The 18,880-nt window shown below is 57.0% G+C and overlaps 1 protein-coding gene across 2 annotated transcripts; it reads left to right on the top strand.

Moving 5' to 3' along the window:
* The first annotated feature begins 564 nt into the window (after nucleotides 1-564).
* On the top strand, nucleotides 565-18,579 carry KIAA1522 (KIAA1522 ortholog). Of its 2 annotated transcripts, none has more exons than XM_046662272.1 (7): nucleotides 565-940; nucleotides 11,871-12,041; nucleotides 12,125-12,180; nucleotides 12,486-12,609; nucleotides 13,192-13,308; nucleotides 13,399-15,963; nucleotides 16,378-18,579. In XM_046662272.1, exons 1-7 carry the CDS (start codon nucleotides 850-852, stop codon nucleotides 16,398-16,400), a joined length of 3,147 nt encoding a protein of 1,048 aa, XP_046518228.1. In that variant the 5' UTR covers nucleotides 565-849; the 3' UTR covers nucleotides 16,401-18,579. The 2 variants fall into 2 exon arrangements, with proteins under 2 accessions (XP_046518228.1, XP_046518229.1); XM_046662273.1 differs by lacking the exon at nucleotides 565-940 and adding an exon at nucleotides 7,461-9,904.
* The last annotated feature ends 301 nt before the right edge of the window (nucleotides 18,580-18,880 follow it).

The raw sequence follows: 18,880 nt of genomic DNA, 5'->3' as shown, positions 1-18,880 counted from the left end.
ACAAGAGTAGTGATGCTGGCAATTCGGATATGCCAAAGAGAAGCCGTGCTTCCTTTAACTGAAAAGGTGAAAGTTCTCGACTTGATAAACAAAGATAAAAAATCCTATGCGGAGGTTGCTAAGATCTACAGTAACTTTTATTACAGTATATTGTTATAATTGTTCTATTTTATTATGGTTAATCTCTTACTGTGCCTAATTTATGAATTAAACTTTATCATAGGTATGTATGTGTAGGAAAAAACATAGTATATATAGGATTCGGTACTATCTGCGGTTTCAGGCATCCACTGGGGGTCTTAGAACGCATCCTTGCAGATAAGAGGAGAATGCTGTATAAATGTTGGTACTATTACTTTGAACACCGTTACTACAGAAATACAGTCAGATCCATACTTTTGTACACACAGGCACAGAGACACGGGGTGGTGGTTGGTGGGCCCAAGCAGCAGCAGGGCTCCGGACTCCGCCTGCTGGAGTCCGTCCCCTCGTCTCTTGGCTCCACTGCAGTCCTCAGAGAGGCGGCTCCTGGGCCGGGAGAGCAGGCCGCCTGCCTGCCCCACCTGGATAGGCCGGGCCTTTCCGGAGCACTCTGGGCGGGGCGGCTCAGCCGGTCTCCCAGGTCCTAGGAGGGGCGGAGCCTACGGGACGCGCACCAGGCCCCGCCCCCTCCGGCCCCGCCCCTGGTCCGACCATTGGCCGCAGAACCCGGGGGCGTGGCCAAGCTGGGGCTGGGGGCGCCTGCGGTGGCCGCCCGCGCGTCTCGCTGCCTCCCTGCCCCGGTTGCGGGCCCGGTGGCCGGGCTGGTTGGGCTGTGCTCGGGTTCCCGCGCCGGCTCCTGTGCCCGCCATGGGCAACTCACACCACAAGAGGAAGGCCCCCAGCGGCCCCCGGGTCCGCAGTTTCTGGCGGTTCGGGCGGTCGGCGAAGCGGCCGGCAGGTAGGGGCCGGGGGTGGGGGCGGGGCAGGCGGGGAGGAGGGTCTCCCTGCCGCAGCCGCCGCCACCGCTGCTGCCCCCTCCCGGGACCTGGTGGGGGTGGGAGGGCCAGGAATCCCCCGCACAGACCCCACCCCTCACATGCACACACACACACGAATACCCACGGGCGAACACACGTACATGTTCACAATTTACACAGTCACACAACGCCCACTCAGATGTACGGACATGCAGACACAGAATCACATACACAAACACCCACATCATCCCTGTAAGACGCACGGATCTCCAGACACTGTACATATACCTGTGCATACGGTTTACAGAGCCGCACGAACTATACCACACGCGCAGATTCAGACACACGGTCGTATACACACATCAGTCATGTAGGTACAGCTGCCTAGCGTCTTAGGCACACAGATGTACACACGGGTTCCAAACTGCACAACCAACCAGATACACACTCAGGCTCAAAGACCCGAAGGCACTTGTACATACACACACGTTCCCCAGGCTTTAGCCCCCAACAGCCTGAAAGTTTGCTGGAGGGAGGGGAGACAAAGGTGGAGGGGAGAAGCAGGAAACGGGGGGCTGGAGGCTCCGGGCCGCCTCCATCTGGCACGATCGGGAGTCGGACTGGTTTTCTGGGCTCTCTCCCCACCCCCATCCGCGCCGCCGCTGCTGCCTCTCTCCGTCCCCCTTGCCCCCGCCCCCGTGGTCGCTGCCGCATCTCCCCCTTTTCAGTGCAGCCACCGAGCTGGAACGCAGCCCTTCCCAGCGTGCTGCGGGATCCCTCCGCGGGTCACATTCCAACCTCCAAGTTGGGGGGAGGTGGGGAGAATGGGGAAGGCCTCCAACCCCAGGGCTGGGAGACAAGATTCCTGGTTTCCTCCAGCGGGTGCGGCAGTTCAGGGTATCCCGCAGAGTCCCAGGGGGTGCTGGAGGAGAAGCTGTTGAGGGTGCCTAGTTCCCTCACCTGGTGAATCCAGAGATGGAGCAGGGGTAGCGTGGTGGTTTCACCGCCCCCCAGGAAAAGGGGTCTCTGACAGAGACGGATACCTGCTCATTTTGGGGAGTGAGAGAATCGTGGAGGAGGTGGGGTGGGGGCCCCCTGCTGTAGTGGGAGAATCCACCCACGTCTTCCCAGGCTGGCCCACATTCCTAGAGGTTCAGAACTGAGCCTGGTGATCTCATCTCTCCACTCGGGGGATAGAAAGAGCCTGGGCTGGGAATTAGGGGGTCTGCGTTCTCAGTGTGGCTCTGGTGACCTTGAGCAGATTGCTTTCACTTCTCTGGACCTCCCTGGCTACTACAGGGGGCCTTGCCTGTGAAATGAGAGGGGCTTAGCTTAGGTGGCTTCTGGAACCCTTACAGCCCTGGCTAGCCATTTTGTGGATGAAGAGACTGAGGCCTAGAGAAGGGGGGGCTTGTCCAAGGTCATTTGCCTGTGGTGGTTTGAGGAATAGTAATGATAATTGAGATAACAATAGGAAAAGGGTTAATGAACTTCCGGTAGGATCTCTGAGGGTTCCTCAGAAGGTGAGTTGAGAGAGTCCAGGACCTTCCAGTACTGCTTGCCTCAGCAGTCCTGAAATCAGGCCAGTGCCCACCTACTTCTGCTCTTCGACTCTGCACTGAGGGAGTGGGGCTGGGGCTGGGGCTGGGCTGCGCTCTTCATCTGCCCTCCCCCGGCCACTCTGATCTGATGGTTTCCTGAAAACCAACTGTGGGTCCAGACTTGTGACCATTTGTGGTGGGGGAGAGAAAGATGAAGACAGCTGTGTTGGCAGTTCCTGCCTGCTGGCCTTCAGCCGCTTCTAGCAGTCCTGTGCTCTTCCAGCTCCTGCTGCAACTCAAGGGTCCATCAGGCTTTAAGATGTTCCTAAAAAACCAGAAAACAATGTCAAGGCAACAGAGAAGGAAGTGGGGGAGGGGAGGGGAGGTTGGGGAACATTCTAGGCTATATAGCAAAAGGCTTTTGGGTTGGGGCCAGTTTTTAGGAAACTGAGGAGATGGTCAATCCCTTGGGTTTGACTCATGCCAAGGATTCTCAGGTCTCTCCGGCCTCAGCCTCTGCTGTCACAGGCCCTGGTCTGGGGCAGGGGCTTGAGTACATGTGATTAGTCCCTGAGAGGATGAGGGAAAGAATGCAAGGCAAGCTGAGGGGGCTGGAGTCTACTGGCCATAGGGAGCCAGGGAAGGTGTTTGAGTAAGGGAGGGGCCTATGAAAGTGAGGCATTAGGAAGATGGCTTCAGGGTGGGGGTGGGGGCAGGCAGAACAAGTTGGGGGGTGGGGGGGGGGGGGTGGTGAGAGTGGAAGCTCAAGGAGCAGTCTGGAGCTGTTGCAGTAATCCAGGGGAGAGGTGATGAGGTGAGGACTGGGGACAGGGTGGGAGCTGTGGGAGTGGAGAGGAGTGGCAGCTGCAGAGACTGCAGAGGAGGTGTCAGAAGGGATGGGACCTGGGATTAATCTGATGCTGGGAGTAAGGGCCAGAGAGGGCTGTGAAGGCTCTGCTTGAGGCTGCTTGGCTGGGGGACGCTAGCAGGATACTAAGACCGTATGCTAACCCCTTACATCGATTAATCTATTTGTCCTCCAGCAGTCTTACAAGCTAGAAGCTACTATTCTCCCCTATTATTACAGATGAGGAAGCTGGAGCTCTAGAGAAGTGAAGCCACTTGCCCAAAGCCACTCAGCAAGGAGATGGCGGAACTGGGATTCAGTCAAACCCAAGCCTGTCAGATTCCAAAGTCTGTGCCCTTCATCAGTTTAGGGATAGATGGGTTGCCTCTTAGATTGAAGGGCCTGCAGCTCCTCTGGGCAAAGAAAGCCTGAGGCCCTGGAGGGTTTGGGCTCTGTAGGGAGCACAAGTGGAGGAAGTGCTGCAGGGGAGAGGCAGGGGTGGAAGCCCCAAGGGCTCTGAGAGGGAGCAGGTGGGAAGTAGGAGGGGGAAACTGAGATTCAAGGAAGGGTGGGTCCCCATGGATCCAGTGCCCTTGGACAGCAGAGAAGGGTGAGGGCTGAGGGCAAACCGGGAGAGGCCTCCCCACCACTGGAAAGACACTGTAGCCTGCTGAGATGGATCAGCCTTGGTTGTCAGGAATCCAGCTCAACCCTCCCCTCCCCAGGCCAGCTGGGCACTTGGTCCCGGGCAGGTTCGGGGAATGGTGGAGGATAGGAGTTGGGAGCCCAGAGAGCACCCCACCACACCACCCTCCTCCAGTTCCCGTGCATTGCACTGTCAGGTACACACACGGCCCTCTTGCTTGGGTTTATTGTTCCCATCATGCAGATGAAGAGACAGAGGGAAGGGACTGAGTTGTTGGTGGAGTCAGACTCCCTGGAATTCTTTCCATCCCTCCCCTGCCTTGAACTGGAACGCCAGGGGTCTTTGGTAGGCCCCACAGCTGGGAGAAGGCCTGCTCCTCTACCCCCCTCCCCCCCAGCTTTTCCCTCTGTCTCCTCCCCCTTCATCGGGGGGAGACTTGTGACCAACTGTTTGTCCGGACTTGCTTGTGGGGAGCTCTGGGCTTCCAGATAAGGGGCTGGCCCAGCCCTCTCTGGTCTGAGGGCTTTGAGATAAGCTGAACCTCCTTGCTGCTCCAGGCCCTGACCCAAAGTGGGGGACCACTGCCCTGCTTCTAGGGGCAGAGTCATGCATGCTCTTTAGAGATCGCTTCTCCCACCCTCCCACCTCACAGATGGAGAATCTGAGGCCCAGAAAGGGGCCGTGCCTGGCTCGGGGTCACGCCATAACTAAGGGGCGGTACGAGTTCAAACCTGGGACTCCTGACTCCCAGGGCAGTGGGATATGTGGTCTGGGCTCGCAATTCCCTTCTCTCACAAACAAGGGGGTTAGGGCCGCCAGAGAGGGCGAGGTCACTGAGGGGCTGATAGAGAGCTGATGTTAAGTGTCCCTTATCAGACCTTATCTTAATAATGGTCCTTAACTCTGCTTGAGACTTGAAGAGAGCTCCGGAAGTGGGTGGGAGAGGAGGCCTCTGGTGGCATGGGGAGAACATGATTTTTTTTTTTAATTTTATTGAGGTCATAATAGTTTATAACATTGTGAAATTTCAGTTGTACATTATTATTTGTCAGTCACCATATATATGTGCCCCTTCACCCCTTATGCCCATCCCCCAACCGCCTTCCTCTCCGGTAACCACTAATCTGGGAAGAACATGATTTTGCAGCCAGTCAGAGCTGGTCTCACATCCTGACTCTGCATTACTAGCTGTGTGACCCTGGGCAAGTCACTGACCCTCGGAGTGCCTCTGTATGGTGAGGGAGATTTAGGGACACCATGTGTGTCTCAATCAATTGGCATTCAGTAAGTGCTAGTTCGTTCTCGTTGTGTAGTAAGTAGGAAGGCAGAAGGGCGTGAGAGGGCCCTTTACCTACCCTTGCCCGGAGAGGCAGAAGCTCCCACTGATTACAACAGTTTGTGTTGACACTTGGCTGCATGGCCTTCTTTAACTTTTCCAGGCACTCCCTGAGGTAGGTATTAGTCCCATTTTAAAGATGAGGAGACTGAGGCCCAGAGAGGCTGACTGATTTGTTCAAGGCCTGGGATCCAGACCTCCTGACTCCCGGTCTTTTCCTCTCCTGGCTCCATGGTGGCTGCCTCTCCTGCATCTATAAAATGAGGAGTTATGCCTTGAAGGAACAAAGGAAGGGACTTTGGAAAGTCAGAATTGCACCCTGGTGGAAAGAGATTATTATGTCATTTTGGGGAGCAGAAACTGACCCGGAAACTCATTATGACATTTATTAATATTATCGTATCTAATTCCTCCCTCCACTGCTGCCCGTTCCCCCAGGCGTCTATAGGATGGGATCCTCCCCTCCCTGTCCCAGGCACTCCCTGCCCCCCAATATTTACCTTAGAACCGGCTTGTCAGCTCTGCCCACGCTGGGGCGGGGCTTCCCATGGAGGGAAGGCAGGAGGGAGATTCCCCTTCTGCAGAGGTGGGGCGCAGAACTGCCCCTCTTGAGGGCTGCAGCCTCCTTGACCCCTGAGCCTCCTCAGACTTGGGGCCACTAAGGCCTTTGGAGTGAGACCCAGGTTCCACTGTGGGCTCAGCCACTTCCTGGTTGGGTGACCTTGAGCAAGTCACTTTCCCTCAAGCCTCCTTGTGCTCGATTGTAAAAAGGGGAGGTCACTGCACCTTTCAGGTTTCTTATTAGGTGTTCTGCTGCACGGTAGAAGAGAGTGTTTAGAGAGCTGTAAAGTGCCTCCAGCTGGAAGTTTGTGTTACATTCACTTCCCTTTGTCCTGCTTCTAAAAGAAGAAAATTTTTATATACCCTGGGTTCTGCTCCTGTGGGAAGGCCCTGGCACCACTCTGTGCCTTGATTTGTTAACAGGTACAGTGAGGGGTTGAGGCTTAGGGCCTCTGAACGCCCTGAATCCTGGCTCCTGGGCTGGGCAGGGGCAGTTAAGCCACGGCGGGTGAGGAGGTGCTGGGGGCAGGGTCAGTTCTGGAGGGTTTCAGCTCCTGAGCGAGGCCACCTGGGCAGCTGTGCCCTCCCCCCTCATTCCTCTCCCCTGAGTCAGGCCTGCCTGGCTGTGGGCGCGCCGCAATGCCCGCCCCTTGTTCTGGAATGGGGCAGGTTGAGACCTCACCCCATGGAGGATGTTGCCAAGACAGTGGGTACGCATGTGCACAAATGTGCACATGGCCTTGGGGGGTGGGGGCCCGTCCCCCATTTCTCCCTGTCCCCAGGCTCAGGAAAGCCCCAGAGTGGTGGGTAATGCACCCACCTTCGTGTACATGCAGCCACCTGGCAGGGCCCTGCTGAGTCTGTGCAGTGGCACTCGTGCGTGAGGAGGACACGGACTAGCGTGGCCTGGGTGTGCTTTGTGGACGTGGTCCTGAGAGTGCCCACCTGTGAGGGTGGCCCCAGTGACATTATGGAGGTGCGTGCTGCATAGCTCTGCTCGGGGACTGTATCTGAGCTCAGGAGTTTGCATGTGTGCCTCCTGGTGTGCCCTGCGTGTTAGGGGCGTGGCCAGGAGCAAGTTATCTTCTCAGCTCTGGGAAGCCTCCTCCCTCAGGCAGGTGGGGGAGGAGGGGAAGGCGGAGGCTGCTGGGTGAGCCTCAGCCACAGGTTGCGCGCCTCTGGACTGTGAAGGTCCTGGAACACGGACTCAAGGTGTGGCCTTGGGCAAGGTCCTTCCACTGTCTGGGCCTCAGTTTCTTTGTGAGGTCCCTGCCCTCCACCTGAGACTCAGGTTGCTGAGCTCTGCCCCAAGCAAGCCACAGGTGTATAGACCTGTGCCTGGGGTGGCTCTGAGAAGCCTGGAGTGCTGGCCATGCTGTGGGTGGGTGGGGGGTGGGGTGTTGCTGGGGCAACCGGATGTTATCAAGTGTGAGAGCCTTGGATCAGACTGGGAATTTGCAGCTGTGGCCCTGACTGCCAGCTGTGGACCTGAGACCTTGATGAGCTGGTGTTCCCCGACCGGACTTGGAGCTCAGCCCTTAGTGTCCCTGGTTAGGGGGAAGCTGCGGATGACTGTGTCCTGCATGGTTAAAGCTCCAGTTTTGGAGGCAGCCAGAGCTTGGGAGGTCACCTGGCTCTCTGAGCCTCACAGGTCCATGGACAATTTCCAGGAGAGTGTCTTCAAAGACCTCCTCCAAGGGCTGTTGTAAGACCCATGAGGGCAGAGACTTTGCCTTCCAGCCGCACCTGGCATGGTGGCTGGCATGAATTAATTACAAGTGTCAGTCTGCTGCTCTTTTCTGTTGGAGTGGGACTAATAAGAGGGGTGGATGGGTCTGGCCTGAGAGAGAGGAGTGGAGGACGTGGTCAAGCAACCCTGAACTCGTGGGGATGATAGAGTCCTGCTGCCTTCTTTGGAGGGGAGGTCAGGTTTAGCTGGCACAGCACACAGACTGTGGCTTTTGGATTCAAGTTGTCTTGAATGCAAATGCCACCCCATTTACCGCTTTATAATGCTTGCCCACTCTGGCCTCCATTTCCTCCTCTGTAAAATGGGGATAAAAGAGCCTACTTCTTAGGCTTGTTGTTTAGATTTCAATGAGTTGTGGATATGCACTCTCCAGCTCCACAGAACTTTGTTCTCCAGAGAGCAAGGACTCAGCCTTCTGCTCGGCTGGTCTCGGAGAGGTGGGGCAGCAAATGGGGAAGGAGCCGCTATGAATGCTTAGATCCTTGGGGACGCGCAGGGACAGGTGCTGGGAGAGAGGGGTGTCAGGCGCGTTTGGGGGACAGCACTGTGTAGCTCACAGACTTTCTCTTCCACAGTCTCAAGCTACTCTTTTTGGAGTTGTCAGGGGATCTCTTTTAACACTGTCACCACCCAGCTTCACCTTCATACTGACCTTCTGGGGCTCTTGGAATAAAATCCAGACTCTGCCAAGGCCTGTGGGGCCCTACCTGGCCTGGCTCCTGCCCTCTCCCCTCCTGCCCTCTCCCCTCTTGCCATTCTCTCCCTTGCTCACAATGTTCCAACCACACTGGCCTCCTCTCTGTTCTGGGAAACTCACCAGTCCTGCCTCCAGGCCTTTGCTGTTGCGTCTGTCTAGAAGGCTCAGTGCCCAGCACTTGCCCTGGCTGGCTCCTTATTCTTTAGGTCTCAGTTCCAATGGCCTTTCCTTAGAGAGGCTTTCCTTGATGCCCCCAAAGGTACCGCCTTCCTGTCACAGCTCCGCGGTCTTCACTGTCTAAAGTTATAGTTAGTTTACCTCATTCATGTATTCATCAACTATTTATTGAACTCAGAGTGTGTGCCAGGCACTGATGTAGGCACTAGGAATATACTGGTGAAGGAGATAGTTCTCTTCCATAGCCGTAGCCCCCAACACTAGCCTAATAAAGATTTGCTGATTGAGTGAGTGGATATAGCAATCTTATAAAGAGGAGTTATTGGCCTTGTTTCCATATGAACTCGTGACTTGTGTGTGGTGGAGCTGGACTAGAACCTGGACCTGACTTCCTTCCAGGTACACCCTCCCCACCCCCCGACACTTACTGCCCTTACCTATGAGCTGTTTCTTGGCTAATTCTGTTGTCCCCACCTAGTGATCCAGCAGAGTCACTGAGTCACAGAGTGAGGAGAATGGGAAGAATCCTGGGTTGGAGGAGCAGGAGGTCTGCCTTGAAGGCCTGCTGCTGCTGTGTGACCTTGGAGTTCACAGTGCTTCTCTGGGCTACTGATGCCACATTACCAAAGTGGGAGAAAGTCCTTTGGAAAGTGTGAGGCTGAACATACACGTGAGGGGTTATTACCTCCAGCCACTGTGATTCTGCTCTGGGCATCTTGGTGTCTTCCCAGTGCTGTGTCCTGGGCTGGCTCCCACCCCTCCTGGGCCCTCAGCCAGTGGCCTTGCCCTCCCCACAGGCAGTCCTGGGCTTCTACCTGGCTGCTCCATGCGCTAAGCTCCTTCCCTTGGGAATTACCCTCCCCAGCAAGGAAGACTTGGGGGTGGGCACCATGCCAAGTCTAGTCTACTGGCTCTTCCACCTACCATCTGGCAGCGGGTCCCCTGCCTTAGTTCTGGCTCCTGAGTTGAAAAGGACTTGGGGATAGGGTTAGTGGTCTGCCCCTGGAATCGAGTGTCTTCGGCCCCCCCAGTCATCCTCTCCACCAGCGGTGAGCACCCACAGACTCCAGGCCTCAGTTTCCCCCTCAGAGCCTGGGATGGCCCCTGCCTCTGCCCTCCGCTTGAGGGGCGGGGTCGGCGTGTGGGCGGGCTCAGTGCGAAGGTGGGAGGAGGACCTGCGAGGAGCGGCCCCTCCCCCTCCTCTGCCTGGAGCTGCTGCTCTGCGGCTGGGCGGGTGGCCTCGCATCCCCTCAGTGCCGGGTTATAGTGAAGGCGTCGCCCAGCTTTCTGGAGAGGTCGGGATAGGGGACGGTCCGAGTGGCGCCCGCAGTCATGGTGGTGTTCCTGGGCCGCCACCTCCCGGCACTCCTCGGCCTCTTTAAGAAGAAGGGTGAGTGGGTGTGGCTGCGGGGGGGAGAGGAGGGATCCCCGACACCTCCGTTTGCCAGACCCTTCTGTAGTAGGGGATCCAGGCTGGGGAAGGGTAATGGGTGGGGGATGGGGCTCGTCATGAGGCCAGACTCCCCTGTCCGCCTGAGCCTTTGTCCAGCCGCTCTCCCGCTGCCTTTGTCTGGGCCCTGCTTGCGTTTGGGAGGATGGATCCGGGTGGCTCTGACCTTGAAGCCTGCAGCCCTTGGGTGAGACTGCCTCCCTCCAGGAGTACCCACACCTCACTGGGTACATCCCAATACCTCAGTTCCGAGACGTGGGGCACCCCCTCCCAGGTCAGTCAGTGTGTGTGGGAAGATGGCATGTGGGGAGCAGAGTAGAGAGGAATGTGGTGCCCCTGGAAGCTGGGGAGCATGATCAGTGAAATCCTGTTTAGATGCCCCGGGGAGAAGTTTTGGAGAGAGGGGCCTATGCAACTTCCTTCTCCTAGGAGCTGGGCTTCCTTCACCTAGGCCTGGAGTAAGATGTGGGGGCTAGAGGGTCCCCATCTGACTGTGATCCAGGAGCCCCCTCTGGGAACCTGGAGTTTAATCCGGGCTCTGTCTGACTGTGATTTGCGGGTGACCTTGGCAAGGCCTTTCTTCTTTGAGCCTGTTTTCCCAACTTGTAAAATCGGGGGATTAGGTGAGACTCAACTGGATGGATTCCTGGGAGACCTCCCAGCTCTGACTTTGTGGGATTCCTGTGGATTCCTTGGGGCAGGAGCTGGCTGTTGAAGAATGGTCTGAGGAAGGAGGAAAGGGCAGGTGTCTGAACTGAAGACCCCGATCCTGGGGCATCCTGCGGCGTCGCCCTTTAAAGGGCTTGTTTTGTTCCTGCCCCTCTATAAGGTGCTGCCAGGGTCACATGACCCTGCCAGCGCTTTTGCTTATGTTGTGGGTTCCTTTTAAAGGGGGGCTGGGGCTGCAAAGTGCTGACACAGCCCCCCATTCCCGGGATTAGATGACCAGCTCCCCCATGGGCGGGGCCTGTAACAGGATCCTTTGTAATAGATCCCTAGCTCCTCTGCACCAGGGGCTGGGGCCTCCGGGAGAGGGGGATACCTGGGGCTGTTCCCCCAAGAGAGGATAGAGTTGCCTTGGCTAGGGGTAGAGGGGCCTGGGTCCTCCTCCCCTGCCCTGCCCCATCCTTCCACTAAGGGACAGCCACATGGGTGAGTAGGGGACCCAAGAGGCCATATACCTGGTTTGTCCCTCCCCCCAGAACTTCCTGGGGATCTCGTTATGACCCCTGCAAACTGCCACCCCTTCCTAGTGTTCTGTGTGTCTTCTTTCTGGACCTGGGCCAAGAGGGTGAACAAAAAGGGTGGTTTGTTTTCCTGTAAAATGGAGCTTGGGATCTGGAGACGAGAAGTGTATTTGCTACGGGCTGTGTGTATTCTGGGGTGTCTTCCATGGTCCCCTGAGTGATGTGTGGATACACAGTTGTATGTATATTTGAGTACTGTTTGTGTATGTATAGAATGGGGACTGTGGATATTGTGTGTATACACAAGGATTGGGTGTGCTCCATGTGGGCCCCTGTGTGCGGTGTGGGTACCCAGATGTGTTTATACTTGGGTGCTGTTTGATTGTATACAAGCTGAAGCCTGTGGGTGGTGTGTGCATATACAGTGGGCCTGTGTGCCCTGAGTATGGTGCCCTCTGTGGGGCCCTTTGTATGGGGTGGGTACTCAGATATCTGTACACTGGGGTGTGGTTTGTGTATGTACATGGGGGCTGTGTATTGCGTGTATGCTCCAGAACTGTGGGTTGGGTGTACAGACTGGGGGAGGTGTGCACTGCATGTATGTGCAGGGCTGTGTACAGTCTGGGGGCTGTGGGTGCCCTTGCTGTGGTGCCTGTGCATCCCCAGGGCCCAGATGCCTTTGGGCCTGCCTCACTTCTCTTCCTCCTCCATCCCACTAGGCTCTGCCAAGGCTGAGGGTGACAAACGTCTGGGTGTAGGCCCCGGCCAGGGCCCAGGGTCTGTGGTGGATGAGCACCAGGACAATGTCTTCTTCCCCAGTGGGCGGCCGCCTCACCTGGAGGAGCTGCACACACAGGCCCAGGAGGGGCTGCGTTCCCTGCAGCACCAAGGTAACCTCCCCCTCCCTTCCAGTGCTACTCTCAGCTCCCAAGGTCAGGGGCTAAGCCCAACACACCATTCTGGTGTCTTCCAGAAAAACAGAAACTGAACAAGGGTGGCTGGGACCATGGAGACACCCAGAGCATCCAGGTGAGCCCTGCCCCCAGCTCTGTCCTGACTCTACTCCTCCCTCCCTGCTTGACCTCTGGCAAGTATGTCTTTGAACCCTTCTGGATCTCTGTTTCCTTCCTGTTTCATGAAGGCCTAGACTAGATGACCCCTGAGGGCTGTTCTGGCTGATGTCTGCTCAGTGCTGGGTGATGCTTGGCAGCGGGGGGAGCTGAGTCAAAAGTGCCAAAGGGAAGCCCTGAAGAGGCAACAGTAAGCCCCTTCCAGGCCTCTGGGGTAGTCCTGGGTCCCAGGCCAGGGACTGACCCCCTTCTTTCCCTCAACAGTCCTCCCGGACAGGGCCAGATGAAGATAGTATCTCCTTCTGCAGCCAGACCACATCCTACACAGCGGAGAGCTCCACGGCAGAGGATGCTCTCTCCATCCGCTCGGAGATGATCCAGCGCAAAGGTGTCTGCTCACCAGCCGGGATTCTTGAACAGGGAGTGGGGTGGTGGGCACCATCTGGGTCCCAGCACCTGCAGCTTCCCCTTTTCCTCCTAATCTAGTGTTTCCCAAGGCTCTGTGCTTCTGTGAATTCAGGAAACACTGTACCCTCTGGGAGGTTCATAATGCACATTAATTGCAGAGCAGGACAGTTAAGAATCAGGAAACCTGGATTTGAGCCTGGTGTTGCTACTTACCAGCTGGGTGACCTTGGGCCAGTCCTTAACCTCTCTGAACTTCTGTTTGATCTATAAAAATGAGGATAAGAGTACTTACGTTATTGGAATGAATGCCAAGTGTTTAGCATGCTAACACATCATAAATGTTCACTAAATGGAAATGACCATTACTGACCTAGTAAAGCCTTCCAGAAGTCTTACAGAAAAGAAGTGTCCTAGCTTTGTTTGACTTAGTTTTGCCCACGCCTGTTTGACTGTGGAAATCTTTTTTTGCAGAGCTCTTATTAATATTCTACAGAGGTTGTGCTCTGCACAGTGTGCCCTGAGACCTGCTCTAATGGTTTCTCTCCCCTGGACTGACCCCCAGGCTCCACCTTCCGACCCCATGACTCATTTCCCAAATCATCTGGGAAGTCCGGGCGCCGGCGGCGGGAGCGGCGGAGCACCGTCCTGGGACTGCCGCAGCACGTGCAGAAGGAACTCGGTGAGCACCCAGTTAGGAGGGCAGCAGGGGTGGGTGGGGAGCCCTGGCCAACCCCTCTGCTGACTCCCACATCCTCCCTGTCCATTCTAGGCCTGCGGATTGAGCGTGAGGCACCAGGCACTCCTCGCCCTCCTGGTCCACGGGATGCTGTGCGCATCCCCACGGTGGATGGCCGCCCAGTGGGCTTGGCCTCAGCGACAGGGGCCCGGGTGTCCCTGCAGGCACTGGAGGCAGAGGCCAGTACCGAGGCAGAGGCCATGCTGCAGCGCCACATCGACCGTGTTTACCGGGATGACACCCTTGTTGGACGATCCACAGGGGCCCGGCCCCCACCAGTGACCCGACCCATGTCCCTAGCAGTGCCTGGACTGACAGGAGGGGCAGGGCCTCCAGAGCCCATGAGCCCAGCTATGTCCATCTCGCCCCAGGCTACCTACTTGTCGAAGTTGATCCCACATGCTGTGCTGCCACCCACGGTGGACGTGGTGGCCCTGGGCCGCTGCAGCCTGCGCACACTGAGCCGCTGCAGCCTGCTCTCGGCCAGCCCGGCCTCCGTCCGCTCACTGGGCCGCTTCTCCTCGGTCTGCAGCCCACGGCCCCACAGCCGCCACCCTTCCTCTTCCAGTGACACCTGGAGCCACTCTCAGTCCTCTGAGACCATTGTGTCTGATGGCTCCACCCTTTCCTCTAAGGGTGGCTCTGAGGGCCGGCCAGAGAGCTCTGTGGCTAGCAATAGTGTGGCACCCCCTCCCCAGGGGGGCAGCGGGAGGGGCTCTCCCAGTGGGGGCAGCACAGCTGAGGCCTCAGACACTGTCAGCATTCGGAGTAGTGGGCAGTTGTCTGGCCGGAGTGTGTCCCTACGTAAGTTGAAGCGGCCGCCACCACCTCCCCGCCGGACCCACTCGCTCCATCAGCGGGGCTCAGCAGCACCTGATGGGCCCTTGGGGCTGCCTCCCAAGCCTGAGCGGAAGCAGCAGCCACAGTTGCCTCGGCCGCCCACCACTGGTGGGTCAGAAGGGATGGGGGCAGCACCTTGTCCATCCACCTCAGCAGGCAGCTGGGTGCCTGGCTTATCTCCGGGTGGCTCTCGGCGCCCCCCGCGCTCCCCAGAACGGACGCTGTCACCCTCCAGTGGATACTCGAGCCAAAGTGGTACCCCTACCCTCCCTCCCAAGGGTCTAGCAGGGGCCCCTGCTTCCCCAGGCAAGGCTCAACCCCCTAAACCAGAGCGAGTCACTTCCCTTCGATCTCCTGGGGCCTCTGTCTCCTCCTCCCTCACGTCTCTATGCTCCTCCTCCTCTGACCCAGCCCCCTCAGAACGCTCTGGTCCACAGATGTCAACCATCCTGGGTGACAGGTTTGTCATACCTCCTCACCCCAAGGTGCCTGCCCCCTTCTCCCCACCTCCCTCCAAGCCCAAGAGCCCTAACCAAGCTGCCCCTGCTCCGACTGCCCCTGCTATGGTCCCTGGGCCAATCTCTACCACTGATGCCAGTCCGGAATCCCCCCCCACGCCCCAGACAGCCCTGACTCCACCACAGGAGTCTCCCCTTGCCGCCAAAGACCAGTCACCCCCACCATCTCCCACCCCCACTTATCATCCACCCCCCCCACCCACTAAGAAGCCAGAGGTGGTTGAGGAGGCCCCATCTGCCCCAGAGATGGCTGAGGAGCCCCTCCAAGATCCCAACTGGCCCCCTCCGCCACCTCCTGCACCCGAGGAGCAGGACCTGTCCATGGCTGACTTCCCTCCACCTGAGGAGGCCTTTTTCTCTGTGACGGGCCCTGAGTGTGCAGGTCCTTCAGACCCCCCGGAAACTGTCAGCTCCCTGGCTGCTTTGCCCCCCTCAGCTACTGTCTCTTCCCAGAGCCAGCCCCATGGTACCCCAGACCCTCCTCCAGCTCCACCAGCCCCACCTCCTGCTGGTTCTGTCACAGGGCTTCTGGCCAAGGTCCCTCGGAAAGAACCCGTGGGCTGCAACAAGGGCAGTGGGGTTCCCAGGGAGGATGCTGGTGCACCTCTGGTCACGCCCTCGCTCCTGCAGATGGTTCGGCTGCGCTCTGTGGGCACTCCCACAGTGGCTCCAACCCCAGCATCAGGGCCGTTGGCCCCCCAGAAGCCACTACGAAGGGCCCTGTCAGGGCGGGCCAGCCCAGCACCTGCCTCCTCCTCAGGGCTCCATGCTGCTGTCCGACTCAAGGCCTCCAGTCTGGCTGCCAGCGAGGGCCCTGTGAGTGCCCAGCCCAATGGACCACCTGAGGTAGAGCCACGGTGTCCCCAGTCCCCTGCCTCTACGGCCAGCTTCATCTTCTCCAAGGGCACTAAGAAGCTGCAGCTGGAGCGGTCTGTGTCCCCTGAGACCCAGGCAGACCTTCAGCGGAATCTGGTGGCTGAACTTCGGAGCATCTCGGAGCAACGGCCACCCCAGGCTGCAAAGAAGCCACTTAAGGCTCCCCCACCCGTGGCCCGCAAGCCCTCTGTGGGAGTCCCCGTACCTGCCTCCCCCAGCTTTCCTCGGGCTGAGCCTCTTACTACTCCTCCCACCAACGGGCTCCCCCATGCCGAGGACAGGACTAAGGGGGAGCTGGCGGAGAATGGAGGTGTCCTGCAGCTGGTGGGTCCAGAGGAGCAGAAGCTGGGCCTGCCTAGCTCAGGTACAGTGGGCAGTGGGGCCCATCACTGGTGATGGGAAATAGATATCTGAAGTCCTGCCGTGAAGGACTTGCTCTTGCATCTTTAAGACTTCTCTGGTCTCAGGATGCCTGGGAAGGGTGAACTGTACCCCTTGATGAGCTACAGTGAAAGAGCATGGTGTGTGGGGCTTTGGAGTCAGAACTACTGAGTTTGGAGTCCAACTTTGCCATTTTACCTGCCCATCCTAGCTGCAAGTTCCTCACTGTCAAGTGTGGGGCAGTGATACTGTATGAGTGTCAGAACGTTTGTAGTGTCTAACCCAGAGCTGCCGCATGGTCAGTAAATTGAGGGGGTGAGGATGTGCCTTGGGCCTTTGGTGACCAGAACCAAGACAGGAGGTCCCCTTGCTGAGTGTCCCTTCTTTTTCCCCACAGACCCCCAGAAAGAGCTGGTCTGACCACTAGGCACCTCACTGACACTGCTGGCCCATCCCAGGAATACAATCTCAGGGACCTGAGCAGCTCCAAGGATGAAAGGATACGGCAGACACTTAACCTAATTGAGAGGATGCCTGCAGCCTTAACTCACCGCCTTCAATATTTATGCAAGCCTGGCGTCAATCTGTCCTCCGAGTCACTCAGCTCTCATGCCTTTTCCCGAATGGATTCACCTCTGGCAGCTGCCACTTCAGTCTTGGCCTTAGCCTCATCTTGAAGAGGTAGCTGGAGGGAGTGGGTGGTTGCGCCCCCTGCTGGCCCTGAGGCCACAGAGTTGGGAGCAGAACACCTCACTTGAGTTTCTTTTATTTTTCTTTTCATGTCCAAATCATGCACATACTGTAGTCCAGAATCAAAGCACTTTGAAACGTGGCTGCATGTCCATCCTCCAGGGCCCGTGAAGCCACATTCCAAAGGCCTGTTTACATGGCAGCAGCATCAATCCCTGGTAGCCAGCCCAATAGCTGGGACCAATCTGTCCCCTCCCTCCAAACCAAACCAGTTTGCTCCTTTTCTTAGTTCTTGGAGGTGGGCAAGTCATTGTATCCCACAGGCTTCTCCACGCTGGAGGCAGGAGTGGGACTGTGGAATTCCAAAGCACAAAGGTGCAGTGGGGGTTAGCCTTCCTGTGCCTCAACTTACCACCAACCACCCCTCCTGCCTTCCGGCTCTGCCAGGTGCTGCATGCAGGGGATAAGTGGGAGACCCAAATGGGTCGGGGGAGAGAGACCCAGAGGGGAGGTCCACAGGCTCTCTGTCCTCAGACAGCAGGAGAAGAGAATGGGGGTCATCTCGGTTGGCACTTGGCAATGCCAAGCATTTTCCCCCTTTCATTTGATCAGGTTGGGGTAGGCAGGCACGACACTTTAGAGGCAGAAGCCCACGGGCTGTGGCAAAGCTGGGTCCCCTTCAACTGCAGGAAGTCCTGAGGAGGTGGATGGAGGAGAGGGTCTGGCAGGGGAGGAGCTTAGTTGGGCAAGGGGCCCAGGCCTGGCCCTGTGGATTTCATCGTCTGACCTTTCTCTTTCCTTGTCTTCGTGCATGTCTTTGCTGCAGCTGCCTTTCAGCATAGGTGGTTCTGCTGGGGGGAGCAGATGCTGAGTGACAAGGATGGGAAGCCAAAAGTGCATTCTATTCCAGGCTCTTCCCTAGTCAATGAGAGGGACATTCCGTGCTCCTAGGGAGCAGGTTGGGTGGTTGCCCCCTAGACATCAGCCTCTTCTACCGCTCTCTCCTCCAGGAACTTTAACGACCTTTCTGTTTTCAGCCTGTGCCACCTATCTAGGTAAGATGGCTTCCCCACTGGCCCCTGTGACTTCCACAGCAGCATGGCTGCCACCAGGGCCACCCCTTCTATCTCCATCCTCTTTCCTTAACGGTGACTCAGGCTTGAGCCTGGCAAGGGACCTCGCTTTTAGCTGCTTCTCCTCCACCAAGGAGAGAGATTGACCCCCTCCCAGAACAAGAGCTGGGAACGCAGGGGATGTGGTAGGAGAGACCAGGTTCCTCTGGCCCTCTTTCACTACTGTCTTCTCCCTGTAGCTATAAACCAACATTCTTCCCTTGCTCTTGGGTAACAGCAAGCTACTGCTGGGTTTGTGTTGCGCATGCCCAGTGAGCCCGGGAAGGACAGTCAGTAAGCACTGCTCTGCTCAGAGCTCCTGATCCAACCCCCTGGGAATGAGGACCTGGGTCAAAGCCTCTAGGAAACCAGGCCCTGGCAGCAGCCTTGGAACTGCTGGAGGTGGGAGAGAGCCCACCTTCTCTCTTTCCCTCCCCTCTCCCCATGTTACTCGAGCTCCTTATCCTCAGTTAGAATCTCCTGAGCTTGTTTCCCCACTGGGTGGGACAGAGTACAAAGGAGAAGAGGATCTAGAAGAGGCAACCCTTCTTTGTCCTCTTGGGTAAATGAGCTTGACCTAGTGAAAATGGAAAGACCAAAAGCCTCTGATTTTTAATTTCCATGAAAATGTTAGAGAGAGAAGTATATATATATATATATTTCTTTAAATTTTTGAGTCTTTGATATGTCTATACAAACAATCCATTCCCTCTTCCCTGAAGCCTGAGTGAGACACAGGAAAAAGCTCTGTGCGTGTTTCATTCAAAGGTGTTAATTAATTAAATGATTGAAACTTGGCTGTGGCTGCTGCTTCTTAATGGGGGAGGGACAGGGTTGGGGCTGGGCCCACATTTAGAAGGAAAAATGTTGTCTGCTCTAAGCAGTGGACCCCAAAGTGGGCCTCTTCTGCTTAGTACTGCCAAAGGGAAAGTCAAGGTGTCTGTCATCCATCTCTCTCTCCTCCCTCCCCTCCCATTACAGGGTCAAAAGTCCAAGATACAAGCAGCCCCAGGCTGGGTGAGGGGCCCAGCAGCTGCTTCACACTTGTGTTCCTCTTTCCTCAGATGGTCCAGCTCACTCACACAGGCCCTATCCAGA

This window comes from Equus quagga, chromosome 5 (genome assembly GCF_021613505.1).
Source record: "Equus quagga isolate Etosha38 chromosome 5, UCLA_HA_Equagga_1.0, whole genome shotgun sequence".
Lineage (NCBI taxonomy): Eukaryota > Metazoa > Chordata > Mammalia > Perissodactyla > Equidae > Equus > Equus quagga.
The sequence above is the reverse complement of the archived record's forward strand: the minus strand, read 5'-3'. Positions and strand labels throughout refer to the sequence as shown.

Excerpts from the sequence above, each read along its gene's own strand:
- KIAA1522 (XM_046662272.1), top strand. The coding sequence starts at position 850 with ATGGGCAACTCACACCACAAGAGGAAGGCCCCCAGCGGCCCCCGGGTC. Across the intron at positions 12,042-12,124 it reads GCGTTCCCTGCAGCACCAAG|AAAAACAGAAACTGAACAAG; the intron begins GTAACCTCCCCC and ends GGTGTCTTCCAG. Across the intron at positions 13,309-13,398 it reads GCACGTGCAGAAGGAACTCG|GCCTGCGGATTGAGCGTGAG; the intron begins GTGAGCACCCAG and ends TGTCCATTCTAG.